This window comes from Electrona antarctica (genome assembly GCF_951216825.1).
Source record: "Electrona antarctica genome assembly, chromosome: 4".
NCBI classification, from domain to species: domain Eukaryota; kingdom Metazoa; phylum Chordata; class Actinopteri; order Myctophiformes; family Myctophidae; genus Electrona; species Electrona antarctica.
The window spans coordinates 45,828,550-45,843,774 of record NC_136809.1 but is presented as its reverse complement, the minus strand read 5'-3'; the positions used below and the strand labels follow the sequence as shown (position 1 = coordinate 45,843,774).

At 42.9% G+C, this 15,225-nt stretch overlaps 1 protein-coding gene across 3 annotated transcripts; it reads right to left on the bottom strand.

Annotated features, from left to right (window-relative positions):
* Nucleotide 1: 1 nt before the first annotated feature.
* Nucleotides 2-14,921, bottom strand: fam114a1 (family with sequence similarity 114 member A1). Of its 3 annotated transcripts, none has more exons than XM_079498185.1 (13): nucleotides 14,825-14,921; nucleotides 13,070-13,537; nucleotides 11,498-11,582; nucleotides 10,555-10,790; nucleotides 10,302-10,436; nucleotides 9,978-10,130; nucleotides 7,587-7,770; nucleotides 6,072-6,157; nucleotides 5,014-5,199; nucleotides 4,195-4,334; nucleotides 3,847-3,919; nucleotides 3,583-3,636; nucleotides 2-3,120 (listed from the first exon to the last, which is right to left on the bottom strand). In XM_079498185.1, exons 1-13 carry the CDS (start codon nucleotides 14,915-14,917, stop codon nucleotides 2,992-2,994), a joined length of 2,022 nt encoding a protein of 673 aa, XP_079354311.1. In that variant the 5' UTR covers nucleotides 14,918-14,921; the 3' UTR covers nucleotides 2-2,991. The 3 variants fall into 3 exon arrangements, with proteins under 3 accessions (XP_079354311.1, XP_079354312.1, XP_079354313.1); XM_079498186.1 differs by having other exon boundaries at nucleotides 7,626-7,770; XM_079498187.1 differs by having other exon boundaries at nucleotides 13,115-13,537.
* Between the last annotated feature and the right edge of the window lie 304 nt (nucleotides 14,922-15,225).

Here is a 15,225-nt window from a genome sequence, read left to right as displayed (position 1 = left end):
ATTGGTTAAAATGTTTATTCTTATTTTTGGCATTTCGGTCATCTCTCACAGTCAAAGGGCACTTTATCAGAGGGCTAGAATAATAAACATTACATTTGGAAGCTATATTGAATCCTACATAATGAGGTGGCTCCCGCACATTTTCCAGCCCACTAAATGAGTTAGTCTGTGGTCGTCTAAGGCAGAAACATAGCGCTTATTGATTTTGGTTGCATGAAAGATCTCATAACACTGGACAGATATGGCCATTATTTTCCTTCCTTCACTTGGCTCTCAGTCTAAGGCTGTTGAAATGTCCTACAGTATTTGATTCAATATGGTTTGGAATGGGCAGAATGAAATATAAATCAGTCCAAAATACTTAACACAATATATTAAGTGTGGAATGAAATTACTCGCTCATTAGTTAAATACAGAAGGCTCCCTTCTCAGTAGTTGTTTTTAGTAAGCAAAGGATATTACAATGGTAAAATACATCCAGTTTGTTTGTTACGGGATCATTTAATTCACACTTTCTCTCCAACAAGTTTTTAGGTGACTGATGGGCTGAAACCAAGGATCTGACTAAGGAGCAGACATAAGGCATTGTGGCTTTGTTATGAATACAATAGCAGCATATATACAAACAGTTATAGATACTTCTTCCACATTATATCCAGAATAGAATACAAGGCTGTAGGTGAAATAAACAACGATGATCAGTAACTTTTGTTTTCTATAATCAAATAGATGGACATAGTAATGCCACTTCATTCAATTTAACACTCCAAAGTAACCCACCCCCCAAAGAGAAAGAAACAAAATGAATAGTGTGTAAATATTTCTTCAAATTAATTTCAACGTTCTAGTCTAGTTACAACATTGGACAATTCTTAACATAAGTGCAAAGTGCGGGAATGTGAAAATCCCTTCAAAACTAAAAAAAAAAGGAAAACCATCAGAACTCGTGTGTTTTGGAGTGAAAAGATAGTAACCTGGCAGCTAACCTCAATTAACCTCTAAATAATATATAAATCAGTGTTCCAAGTAGAGTAGATACTCCTACAAGCAATGACACGTGAGATGGAATAGGCCTGTGCATGATGAGCCCATTACTACATTATACCTATATTCAGCGGTTAACTTCAAGAGTGTATATATATATACTGTACCTTCTGTCTGTAGTCATGGTACTTCATTTAGTTTCTCCCAATCTATAGTACTATATATACCTTACTCTTACTGTACAACAATAGTTATAGTAGGACAAGCAGTGCGTGTGCAGGGTTTGATTTGCTGGGGGGGGGGATGCCTCTGCTTCTGATATCACCCTGTTGTATCCCTGCTTCTGGTCATAATTAAATGTTAAGACTTTCTGATACGTTTGATATTTATATTTGACAAACAAATCATCAATTTATTTAATAATGCATGTGTGAACCACATTAACCCTGGCATCCCTATTTTTGGACAAATTTGTCAAGATTTATCAATGTTTTCCAAATGTTAAAAAGAAAATCTAATTTCTAATCTAACAAATCCACAAGCAATTTGATGAGCTCGTATAGATGTGCTAGTTTGACTATGTTGTAAGATCAAGGATATTGGGCTTAAGTGGTTAAGAAAGCCCCCCCCCCCCCCATGATTTTGTTTGTTTTTTACAAGTCGCACTGTGTGTGTGTACAGGTCTAAAAGAAATTGAATATCGTGGAAAAAGTAAATTTTCTTCTGTAAAAAAAATATATTAAAAGTAAAACTTTAATATATTCTACATTCATTGTGCATAAAGTGAAATATTTAAAAACTTGTTTTGTTATAATCTTGATGTTTATGGCATACAACTCACGAAAATCGAAAATCCATCTCTCAAAATATATTTCACGAGACCACTAAAAAAAACATTTATAGTACAGAAATGTCAACCATCTGAAAAGTATGTTAATTTATGCACTCAATACTTGACCTGGGCTACTTTTGAACAAATTATTTAATCAATGGGGCGTGGCATGGATGTGATAAGACTAGTCTCACAACTTCCTCTTGACAATACAACCTAGATTCTCTGTGGATTCAGGTCAGGCCAGTTGGCTGGTCAGTTAACCATGGTCAGCACACCTATTACTAGTAGTTTGGGCTCTGTGGGCAGGAGCCAAATCCAGGTGGAAAGGAAAATCAGCATCTCCATAAAGCTTGTCGACATACAGAAGCACAAAGTGCTCTACAATATACTGGTAGATGCATGGCTGTGTTGACTCCAGTGTGAAGTTTTCAGTGTCAGTGGACCACCACCATGCAGATAACATGGGCCCAAATCATCACTGTGTTTTATCAATTCCAGAGTCAACACAACCATCTATTAGGATATTTTACAGCACTGTGTGCTTTCGTACGTTGACAAGCTTTATGGATATACTGATTTCCTTTTCCAGCAGCATTTGGCTCCTGCCCACAGAGGCCAAACTACTAATAATACGTAGGTGTACTGACCATGGTATTACTGTGTTCAACTGACCAGCCCAACTGGCCTGATTTGAACCCCACAGATAATCTAGGTTGTATACTTGTATTGTCAAGAGGAAGGTGTGAGACACTAGATTCAACAACACAAATGAGTTTACGGCTTCATCAAAGCAAACCTGGGCTTCCATAACACCTCTAGTGCCACAGGCTTATCACCTCCCCGCCACGCCCCATTGATGAAATAATTGGTTCAAAAGTAGCCCAGACCAAGTATTGACTGCATACATTAATATACTTTTCAGATGGTCGACATTTCTGTATAGTGGGATATATTTTGAGACATGGATTTTAGATTTTGGTGAGCCATAATCATCAAGATGAAAACAAAAATGTTTTAAATATTTCACTTTATGCGCAATGAATCTAGGACATAATATGAAAGTTTCACTTTTTGAATGATGTTACAGAGGAAAATGAACTTTTCCACGATATTAACATTTCTGGAGAAGGACCTGTATGTGTGCATTTCACACAGGCAACAGGAAGGCACGGCTAATGCTGTATCTGAGCTGGTGGTTCTGTGGTGCTGCTCCTGGAGCCCAGGGTCTGGAGGTGGGAGATCTGCAACACTGGCAGCAGCAGCAGGAAGGCATTCTGAATGTAGTTGGTGCTGTTGGAACCCTGCAGGGAACCCCAGAGAGTGATATGCCGTCACCATCAATACCACTGACTGACAATAAGCACCGCCATTTTCGGCAGTCACAACCAGTGGCGGAAAAAGTACTCAATTGTTTTTAAGCAAAAGTATCAATACTGCAATGTAGAACTACTCCGTTAGTAAAAACTTAGGTACAGCACTTATTACACAAGTAAATGTACTTTACACCACCGGTCACAACACCGCAGACACACATCCTCGTCGTCATAGCGGTTCACAGTTCGACATCATCATGTCATCCTGTGACCACTGACATCATCATGTCATCCTGTGACCACTGACATCATCATGTCATCCTGTGACCACTGACATCATCATCATCATCATAATCGTTGGTATCATCATATAGCCTACTACATGTATACTGTATTGTGTATCATCATTTAGCTAGTGATTCTTTGCATTATTTTAAAAGAACATCTCACCTCTAGCAGCACACTGTCTACTAGTGGATTCAAATCCTCTGCTTTTTTCTGGATCTGAGAGAGAGACACAGAGAGAGAGAGAGAGAGACACAGAGAGAGAGAGAGAGGAGACAAAGGAAAGAAGGTGAAAGGAGAGTGATAGAGAGAGATGAGAGGGAAGGTGAGATAGGAGTGTAAGAAAAAGAAAGATGACAATGTACGCTTAAAAATCGAGGTCTTCAGGGTCAAACTAATATGCACACACACACACACACACACACTTACCCCAATGGTAAGCAGTGTATCGGAGAATTTCTGAGCCAAACAGCCCACCTCCTTACACATAGCACACGTCAACCTGTAATACAAAAGGTGGATTTCAGTGAACCTCACTCCTTTTAAATGACTCAAAATGCATAAATATGTTCTACAAAGATCAGCTCAGTCTCTCACACACACACGCAAATGAACATGCACACAAACAACATTCTAACAAGCACGCAATTAAGGGCAGAAGCACGGTCAAACACAAGACACGCATACAGTAGCTTTAAACACGAGTTATAGAGAGACACACACACACACACACACACACACACAAGCACACAGAAAACAGACTATACAAACAAACACCTGGTGAGAATGTGTGCCTGGTCCCTGGCTGGCTTCTCCAGCTCCTGGCCATGGAGGATCAACTCTGCCACCTTGTGGAGCTGCTCGATACTGCGAGCTGTCACCTCTGCCAGACTACCTACCGATGACAGGTACACAGCCTGGAGAGAAGACCACGGACACACATGAGCAAACTTAAACACAACCACACGTGTAGAGATAGTAAGCAGGCAGTGGTGGAAGAAGTACTCACATCACATTCTTTCGGGGAGAAAATAAGGCCGGATTTCAAAGTGTACTGGCAAAGTATTGGCATCAAAATGTACTATGCATGTAGTGGAGTAGAAGTAAAAGTCTTCGAAATTGGAAATACTCAAGTAAAGTACAAATACCTACAAATTAGTACACCTTAAAAAATACTCAAGTAAAGTACAAATACCTAAAAATGAGTACACCTTAAAAAAAACTACTTAGTTACTTTCCACCACTGCACGACTCACGCACCGCAGCTGTAATAGGAATACACCTGCTTGTCTACAGTGTGTAAGCATTGTTGTATATGGTAAAATGGTGCATTTATATAGCGCCTTTATCCAAGGCGCTTTACATAGATTGTGCATTACATTCACCCATTCACACACACATTCATACACCGATGGCAGCGGAAACCATGCAAGGTACCAACCAGCACATCAGGAGCAATTAGGGGTTCAGTGTCTTGCTCAAGGACACTTCGACAGTAACTCTGGGGGAGCCCGGGTTCGAACTGGCGACCTTGCGGTTACCATCCGGAGACTCTACCCCTGAGCCACCGCCGCCCGGTAAATTAGTTCAGCTTACATCTACTGATCTGGAGTCATCCTCCATCGCCTTCTTTTCTCCTTTCACCTGCCCATCTTCATCTTCTTTCTTGTCCTCCATGTTTTCTCCAGGAGCAGCCTCCGTGCTCGGCTCTTCCTCTGCGTCGACACAAAGCGTGGGTTGATGCTCCACCTCCTTCACCCAATTGTGGGCCCTCATTCGAGCCTGGAGAGACGTATACAATGAGTGTCGGTCAGGCAGGAGATCAGGAAACTGTACTGACATGCTCTAATGAAGGCTCATAGCCGAAACGCATAAGCGTTCCTTTTTGGTGTGTGTGCCAATAAAGAAATGGAAATGTGAGTACTTTTATTAAAAAATTGGATGTTCTACCTTTTTGGATTTTTTTTAATTGAGGGCTCGGTTGCACTTCCGCATTTGTCAACCAAAATGTGGTTTATTCCGACTCTGCTGTATAATTCAGTAGCTTCCTAATGCAAGCTTTTAAACCCTTGGTATATTCAGTGATTTGACTTAATTCAAATATCACTTATTTTTTCTTTTTTTCTGGATAATCATCCCTACTATAGAGTGTGCTGACTATATAAGGAGTTCCTCCCTGTCCCCAGTGAGCCACTGGGGTAAAAAAACCCTAGTTTCAGTTTTGGTGGCGGGTGGCAAAGCCTTCATCCAATCAGGATGAGAGGGGCCTTCCTCCAATCATGATCGAGTGGGGGCGGGCCTTGGTGCACATGCTGTTGGCCTGTTGCACTTCCCCCCCACTGTAGAGCGTGCATGTGCACATTTTGTTACCGGGGCGGACTGGGTGGTTTTCAAAATCACCCAAATCACTGAATGCTCCTTTAAAACGCTGTATACTTTATTGTACGTCAATTAGTGAAAACAGTGATGTTGAACTTGTAGATCTACTATTTTCACATAATGTTCGCAGACTGTTCCCAAAATAGGGATGCTAGGGTTCAGGCGGCTAAATATTATGTGGCGTGATTCCACAAAAATAAGACATCTAAATCTCTGCATGAGTTAGGGATAAGAGACATGATGATGAAAGAGAGACAGAGAAGGAGTGACGTTACCTTATTGAGTTTGTCTGGTGTGGCAGCGACATGAAGCTCAAAGAGTAGCTCAGTCAAAGTACTAATAAATTCTTCCCCATCAATAGCTGTTGGTGGGACACACACACACACACACACACACACACACACACACACACACACACACACACACACACACACACACACACACACACACACACACACACACACACACACACACACACACACACACACACACACACACACACACACACACACACACACACACACACACACACACACACACACACACACACACACACACACACACACACACACACACACAAAAGTCAGCATTCAATGCAGTGGCGAAACTACCTGGAAGTGGGCCCCGGTGCAAATATTTTGTGTGGGCCCCCTGAAATATAATAATAATACTAATAATGTGCTGCGGGGGGGGGGGGGGGGGTGCGTGCGATGCGATGTGAAATGATCTTCTGATAGTGCTGACATGACATAATAATCCCATCTAGTGTTTCATTAGCGCGACGGAACGTGACAGAATAGGCTACAGCTGAGCTATGTTGTGCTGCTGACAGGCAGCGCATGAACACAAACACACACGTTGAAACAAGGTGGTAAAAATACCAAGAAGGAGTGGACAGTGATGTCACTGTTATGGAACACGGAAGTAGTATGGACTTGAAGCTGTTTATAAACCAGCAGTCAGTGACATCACTGACGAATCCTTGGTGTTACTCTTCCTGCGACCGATAGCCCCTGAAACCAGGCTTTCACCGTCGTCCTGACTCTTCTTTTTCTCTTTTTCTTCCCCTTCATGGGCCCCTTGGGGGCGCTGGGCCCCGGTGCATCGCACCGGTTGCACCGTCGATATTTACGCCACTGATTCAATGAACTGACAACCAGATCACTTTCCAACATGTTAACCCATGTTTTACGTCAGTCCATGCTGGCATCAAATCCTCCATGAATCAAATCATCTTGGTGCTTAGATTAACAACAGGAATTTTGTGCACTCTGTGATTCTTTGTTTCAATTCATTAAAAGGTGTGCAATAATCATGCAGATTTTGATGACATGTTGATTTAACCAATATGTTGTTCTTGTAATCTCCACAGTCAAGGAGGTAGTCGCCGCTGAGCACCATTGCAGGATCAGACACCTGGACAGGGTTATCAGACAGTGTCCAAAAGCCTATCCTAAAATCAAACCCATTGGTTTGATTTTCTCCTGGGAAATCAACTGCCTTCGCTAGTCCCTGAGTAGACAGGCAGAAGGACAAGGCCTCGGTGTGACTGTAAATGCATTTTCTTTTCTTCATAAATCAACTCCAACATTTTGGAGTTAGGTGGTTTCTTCCCGACAGCAGAGATATCTGCTGTCGGGAAGGAGTAAGGATTTTGAAGGAGATCATAAGGAATACATTGTTACTGGATCAAGATCCTTTGCCTCCTCTCCCATAGTTGAATATCTGAGTCCTGTGCTAGTGCTCAGGGGACACCTCTGCTTCCAGCGGGTTCGGACCGACTCACTCACACAGGGGGGTAGAACACTGTATTTGGGAACTTAGATCACCCTTATCCTCTGTTTCCCTCTCCTGACTCTCCGCCACCTCACTGCCCTCCTCCTCTCGACTGATGAAGATGTCCTTGATGGCGATGAGCTCCTTCTTCACCTCGTCCTGCTCTTCCTCCTCCAGTGAGGAGAGGAACACTTGGACCTGAGTAGATAGACAGGGAGATAGAACCCACAAGGTCATAGAAGACTATGCCTGAAACATATTCCATGGAGTTAGATGGATGCTAGTCTCGGGGACCGCAGGCGTTGAGGGTGAACACATGAGGAAATGTGGCAAAGGAGTGCTAACCAATATGTGGTGAGGGGTGTCGCTCCACATTTGGTGATGTCAGTGTTCTCCGCAGTGTTCTACAGGGGAGGGGAGGCGGGCACATAGGTTGGTGAACCAATAGGGAGCCGGTGTCGGTTTACAGCGCTAGTTTGTTCCGCCCGTCTATGCCCAGAAAAGCATAGGGTTCTTTCAGGCTACGTGGACGCAGATGCTACAAGCTATACAAGATTGATTTCACACGTCGCTGCGTTCTGGAATATGTCACCTGAAAATCGTAACTCGATGCAAGCATGCAGCGAGTGTTTCTATAAGAGGCAACAACACAATGAAGCTGTCTTCTTTGATTTGTGCTCTACATCTCAAATGTGGGTTTAATACCTCGTTTATGTGCGTTTTATACCTGCAAAAGAGCGCACATTCAGTATGTTCACTGAGGTTTGTGCCGGTTGAGCGAAGTGTGGTCATTTGCGTTTGCATACTTATGTTTCGGGCTTTAACCACTTGAGCCCCAGCATCCCTATTGTGGGAGGAACATTCACCGAAAATAGCAGATCTACAAGCCCACAAGCTTGTGAATCGGCTAGTTTCAGTGAAGAGATTTTGTGGAAATGGAAAAAGGAGTGCAGTACCGTTCCAACTCAGGTCCATTTTACTAAGAATATAGGCCCGGTTTAGGTGGTTAAAAAGACAGTGGAGGATAGCGGGAATCAATAACGTCATGCATATGCCCTTTTTTATTTACCCAGGGGAGGATTTCTGAGAACGCCCTGCTTCACAGTCATACAGACACACTTGGGAAGGGCCCTAGTACCACCACAATCTGTTGGTTCAGGTTCAGGTTTATTTGTCATATGTATAGATACAGAGTATAAATACAATGAAAATGATGTTGCTCAGAGCACTCTCAGTCGTACAGGTATATACACAGGACAAAAACAAACATCTATAGAGCGTCGCAGTCCCGCCCTCTACCATGGACCAGGAAATGATTCTCCGTTCATTTTCCTCAGACATTTCAGAAAGTAATTATTTAAAGACGTTTACGCCGCGGACAAAGCCAACTCGAGTCGTGACAAATCATGACAACAAACACAATTTTTTGGGCCGAACAAATAATTAGAAAGAAGAAAAAAAAACGGCAGGTTACAACACTTTTTTTGTTGTTTTTCTTCTTTATAACCGTCTTTAAATAAATACTTTCTGAAATGTCTATGGGAAAAATGCATTGGGATTCATTTCCTGGTCCATGGTAGGGGGCGGGACTGCGACGCTCTATAGTGCAAAGAAAGAACACAAACACAAAAAGTGCAAAGTGAAGTGACAGTGCACTGTGCAATACAGTTCAAGGTCAGCTGTTCAGCAGCCTGGCTACTGGGGGAAGAAACTGTTACTGAGACGGGTGGTACGAGATTTGATGCTCTGGTAGTGTTTTTTGGAAGGGAGTGTTTGGAACAGGGTATTTGCGGAATGGCTGGTGTCTTTAATGATGTTGTGGGCTTTTTTCGTACTACGAGTGGTGTAGATGTTGTGGAGGCTAGGTAGTGATGTGCCGATGATTTTAGCTGCTGTTTTAACGAACAATGCCATGCTCAAGGGAGGTCCGAGAAATCGAACCGGGAACCTTTCGGTAGTGTTCACACTGGCAATACAGTCTACCATTCATTTTCAACGGAAGCCACGTGAAGATTCCTTCATTCATTCAAGATTTATTTATTCTCAAAATGACACTAATGAAAACTAGAATTTGCATTGTCATCAAGTAGTACAATGCATTCAACAATATCAGTGTTGAAAATAAATAAATAAATTCCTACAATTAGGAATTGGGAAGAAATAAAAGGCATACATGTAAAATATAACCGTTACAGGTACAAAGAATTATCACACATGTGTAGCAGCTACAAAGCTACAGATACGTTGAACTGGCTTCAACTTGCTGTGTAGCTTAGCATCTTTGTATGTTTAGTATCTGCCAGAGTGAATGCAGCATCCGTCCTCTAACCCTGAAGCCACCGCTGCCCAATAAAGATGTTGTAGTTTACTTGCCAGTGTGTTTCAACAGTGTTTGTAAGCCTTACCTTAGCCTCGCTCTCATTGGACAGTATCTCCAGCGCCTCGAGGTGTGATAGGCCCTGGTAGTCGTCGAACAGGATCCCGTAGTGGGCTGTGGGCTCGCTGATTGGATGGTTGCTAATACGTTCGCGCTCCTTCTCTTTGGCTTCTTTCAGCAACTAGCCAATCAATGAGACACCGTTGTTGAACAGCTATCTCTAACACAAACATATAATTACATTGTAAACAAACGTTATGTGATTCTGTCGAAAATGAGGAAAGTGGTCATAGGTTTATTTTTATTACGATATTCCCATAATGTTTGGGTGAGATAGTGCGTGCATACGTACCTGGCTCAATGATACGGTCTTTTGCATCAGAATCTTGGTCTTCTTGAAGCCTGGATCAGTCTCTGCCAGAACAGTCATGGTTTTCTTCCCAATGAATTCCAAGGCATCCAGACCCCCACTGATCATAGATTTCCCCTAATAGCAGACAAACAGATGATGATGTGTGTGTGTGTGTGTGTGTGTGTGTGTGTGTGTGTGTGTGTGTGTGTGTGTGTGTGTGTGTGTGTGTGTGTGCGCGCGCCCACTCACTCACCGTGTTCTGTACAGCGTGTGTGAAGGTGGAGAACACTCCTCTGCTAGGAGGGGTTGAAGGAGACTGACTGAGGTCAGACTGGCCAGTCTCTCCTCCGTCGTCGTCGCCTCCTCCTACCTCCACCTCCTCCTGGTGCTGCGCCTCCCCCTCCTCTTCCTGCGCCTCCTCTCCCACTGATGTCTTGTGGAAGCGCAGCGCCTCTCCTGCCTTTTCCTTCACCGAGCTCAGGCTCTGACCTGCACACACACACACACACACACACACACACACACACACACACACACACACACACACACACTTCAGCTGACCTGAGGTCATGTAAGCAGATGTAAAGCAAATGTACGACGATCGATAGGTCTACAGACAGATAGACCTTTATTGATTATTGATTGATGGAAATTCAGGTGTCATCCTGACATGGCATCAACAATAAATGGAAAACAGACAATCTCAGTGATACAATTAAGATTAATAAAAAAAAGAAATTTACAATGCAATAATGATAAAATATATATACAGTATATAAAAAATAGGTAGACATAAAGTCTGATCTCGCCATCTGCACTTATCAGCGCGGTATACAGTATATGAAGTCTTTATTTTCCCTGTGTGTGTGTGTGTGTGTGTGTGTGTGTGTGTGTGTGTGTGTGTGTGGGGGGGGGTGATAAGCTTGTAATGATCGGTTAACCAATTAAACCCTCTAGTCTTAGTGAAACAGACACTAGTTGCAACTGTAGTGCTTTTGTGGGTGTACACCAATCTCTTCGCCAATGCATTGCGACGTGCTGTGCGCATGTAGATCGGCTAGTTTTGGCGAATGTTCACCCACGCTGGGATGCTGGGGTTCAAGACTCAAGGGGCTATCCTTTCAATAAAGCTCCTATATAATGAACTAACCCAGGGAAGCAGAAGGAAGACAAGGTGAAAGGGTAAGGAAGCATACCCATTGAACTGGAGGCGCTGTTCAATAGAGACTTTCCCCACGAGCCCCAGCCTCCCCAACCTTTGTCTTTTGCCTGGTTGGGATCCTACACGCACGCGCACACAGACACATACACACACACACACACACACACACACACACACAGACACATACACACACACACACACACACACACACACATACACACAACAAAACATCTTGGTTAAACACTAGAAGTAAAATGTGTCTGTGTGATGCATTTCAGCAGTTCCTGCTGCCCTGAACCTGTCCTGACTATACTCTGCAAAGCACATTTTACCATTCTGCAAGTTGATTTTCATACCCTGTTACAACTGAATGGAACGATGGCTTCAATTATGCTGATTATGACAAATATATATATTTACAATTTAGGCATTTAGCAGATGCTCTTAGTCTTATCCAGAGTGGCTTACAAAGTGCACGATCAGAGTAAGTGGTGGGAACCCCAGTCAAGAAACGACAGGGTATTAAACAGAGTGCAACACAAATCAATTACGTGAGACGTAGTCAAGGCTAAACATACCAGACCATCGGTAGGGATGCACAATATATCATTCAGCATCGGTCAATATTTACTTAATATTGTTATCAAACCTTCAACCTATGTTAAAAGGTAGGGTAATTGATATGTTTTGGTTAAAATAACACTTTTTTTGTTAAAAGGTTAAAGCACTATTTTCTGATGGTAATCATTGCTAGTATAGTGTTTGTTCAGTAATAGGGGTCTCTCCATCTCTCTAGAGAGTATACTCTCTCCATTTATCAGCTTCATTTGTCTGCTCCTTTCTTTGTGTCATCACTTCTGATTTCACTTGTTTAATCTGTATCCTGTCTGAGTTCTCTATCCTGATTGGATATAATTGTTATCCCGACCTGAAAAGGCATTTTCTGTTTAATAAAGAAAATACCCTACCTTTAATAGAATCCTAATATTCTTAGATGATGTTTTGTTATAATGTTTATGTTTGAATGTGAAGCTGAAAAAGCCTTTTGCGATGATTGAAGACAGCAGTTTCAATCAGCTTTTTCTCAGGAAGCTTTCAATAGGGTCTACCTGTAGTACAAATAAAAGCAAAGAATGCTCATGTCCTTCAGAAGTGAAAGCAGACACTTGGCCATCATTAGGCCTAATAAATCAGGTGCAATGCATAATTTCTATCCTAAAGATATAATATAAATATCAGTATTCCGATATTAACCAGTGGGCCTTACTGTATAGTAAGTGAAGGTGAGGTCAGCATGTCACCAGCTGCCCAAATTTTAAACACAACTGGAAGATTGTACAGCAATATATCGGTACTGGTGTTGATCTACTCGACCATGCAATTATTATCAGCCAAAATATCAATATCGTGCACCCCTAACCACCAGTAATAGTCCCTTAAAGTTTGAACACTAGTAATGAATATATTGTAATCTGAACTTTGTAATGGTCAGTAGTATTTAGCTGTTTAGTAACAGTCAATCCATGATGCGCGGGCGCACGCACGCACGCACGCACGCGCACACGCACACACACACACACACACACACACACACACACAACGTTACCTCCGCTTCCTCCTCTCCAGCTGGCGTGTCTGGCTCCAGACTCACCGGTTGGTCACAGTCAACCAGAAGGGTCTCACTGCCACGTCCTGGTTGCTGAGACACAACCATGTGACCCTCGCAGTCACGTCCTCCTGGCTGCTCAGCCAGACCTTCGGAGAGGGTTCCCTGAGCTGCGTCCGGTCCAGTCACCTCTCCGCTAGCCTCTCCCTCAGCATCTCTGGTAGCCTCACCCTCAGCATCTCTGGTAGCCTCTCCCTCAGCATCTCTGGTAGCCTCTCCCTCAGCGACTCTGGGACTGGTAGCCTCTCCCTCAGCATCTCCACTAGCCACTCCGGGGGCCTCACAGCCACTGCCATCCTCGGGGACCTCAGAGGAGTCAGGCTCAGTGTTGGGGGGTTGGGCATCGTGTGGAGAAGGGGGGTCCGTAAAGGGCTCCGTGACGGTGGGAGCAGTCTCGGACATTCTGATCTGGACAGAGACACGCACGACACCAGTAATACAATATGAGTATCTATTATTGACAAGGCTTCAAAAGGGATTTTTCTATGCCCAGCTTTGTGTGTTTGTGTGTACCCCATAGCGATGATTTGATTGGCTGAGCAATGTAAGTACCCCATAGCGATGATTTGATTGGCTGAGCATCAATGTGAGTACCCCATAGTGATGATTTGATTGGCTGAGCATGTCCAGCTTTCTGTGTCTGTGTGTACCAGGAATTGAGGATAAAAAGTGATGACAGTAAAGTGAGGACACCAATTGTGATTGGCCAGAATGGGATGATGTATGATGATAAGAGCGCCCCTCACTTCACATGAGTGTGATTTTTTTTGTTAATTTAGTTTATTTGGACTGCATCTGGATTCTGGAATAAAGTTGATGAAAAGAATCCTGCAGGTTAAAGGTATTATATGGGTTAACCACTGCTGGTACATCAGTGCCCTCCAGAGGTCAGATGTTGCAAACGCATCCAGCTGATTACTGTTTTCTCTTGGGCTCTGTCACTATAGTCATGTGTTGCTTTATTATTATTGTACTTATTTATTTTACTTTATTATTATTTTACACATTCTGTTCACAGCACACCACTATCCCACTGAGAACACTACATTATTTAGAGGTAAACCAGAACAAACTGTGAGAAAAAGCAACCTACAAAGTAATAAAATGCGTTTCTGCATAATAACAAAGGGAACATCAGAGCACATTTTAATAGCATTCTCAAAAAACAATGGCTTCATTGTTACACTAGACTAGAATATAGTTTGCATTTCATTGTATTGGGAGATACCTTCACAAACATCAACAGCTCTCAGCCTACACACACAGTCTGGCAAGTGATTGTGATGAAAATATAAGCCCAGAGTCAGAGAGTAGACAAAAAGAATGAGCTCATCACATCATCTAAATGGCAAGCCATGTCTTCACAATCTCATAACCTCCTTCACTCTGGAGACTAGTCCTATTATGATAACATGACAACATAGAACTTCTATCCACCAGATTATCGCTTTACATTCCTAAACAAATGTGTGGAAAACTGTGATTCTTCGGATTCTTACTTCAGAATCAGAGCACTGTCTGCACGCCTATGAATAAACACCCCCGCCGGTGACGAACGTATGATAACTTCGTGGCAGAACAGGCAGAAGATTAATTTGTTGTTGTTGTTTTTTCCATGTAATTCGAGGCAAACAATAAACAAAGCAGCTGAAACTAAGGTTGTTTTGTTTGTATGGAAATGACAGCGCAACTCACCGTGTCTGTCGTGACAGCTCCACACAGCGCGCTGTCTGTGTGCCGCTGCTTCCGCCCCGCCACGTCGGCAGGCCGGCCAGCAGCACGGCGCATGACGTCAGCAAGAACGCTGTAGCAGACTACTGAGACCATATTATTATGTTCTTTTGAACAAAGCGATGCGTGTGTTAACGAACATATTAAGTACTCAATAGAGTAAACGCTGCCACCATTCCGTTGTTTACAGAGTGTGTGTTGGACAGTTTAAATAATTGTATTTCCTCCTGCAAACTCACTGGCTCGTTGGTCTAGGGGTATGATTCTCGCTTAGGGTGCGAGAGGTCCCGGGTTCAAATCCCGGACGAGCCCTCGTTTTTCATTGATAACTTTAATAAAAATCTTTTGATTTGTGTTTTTATTTG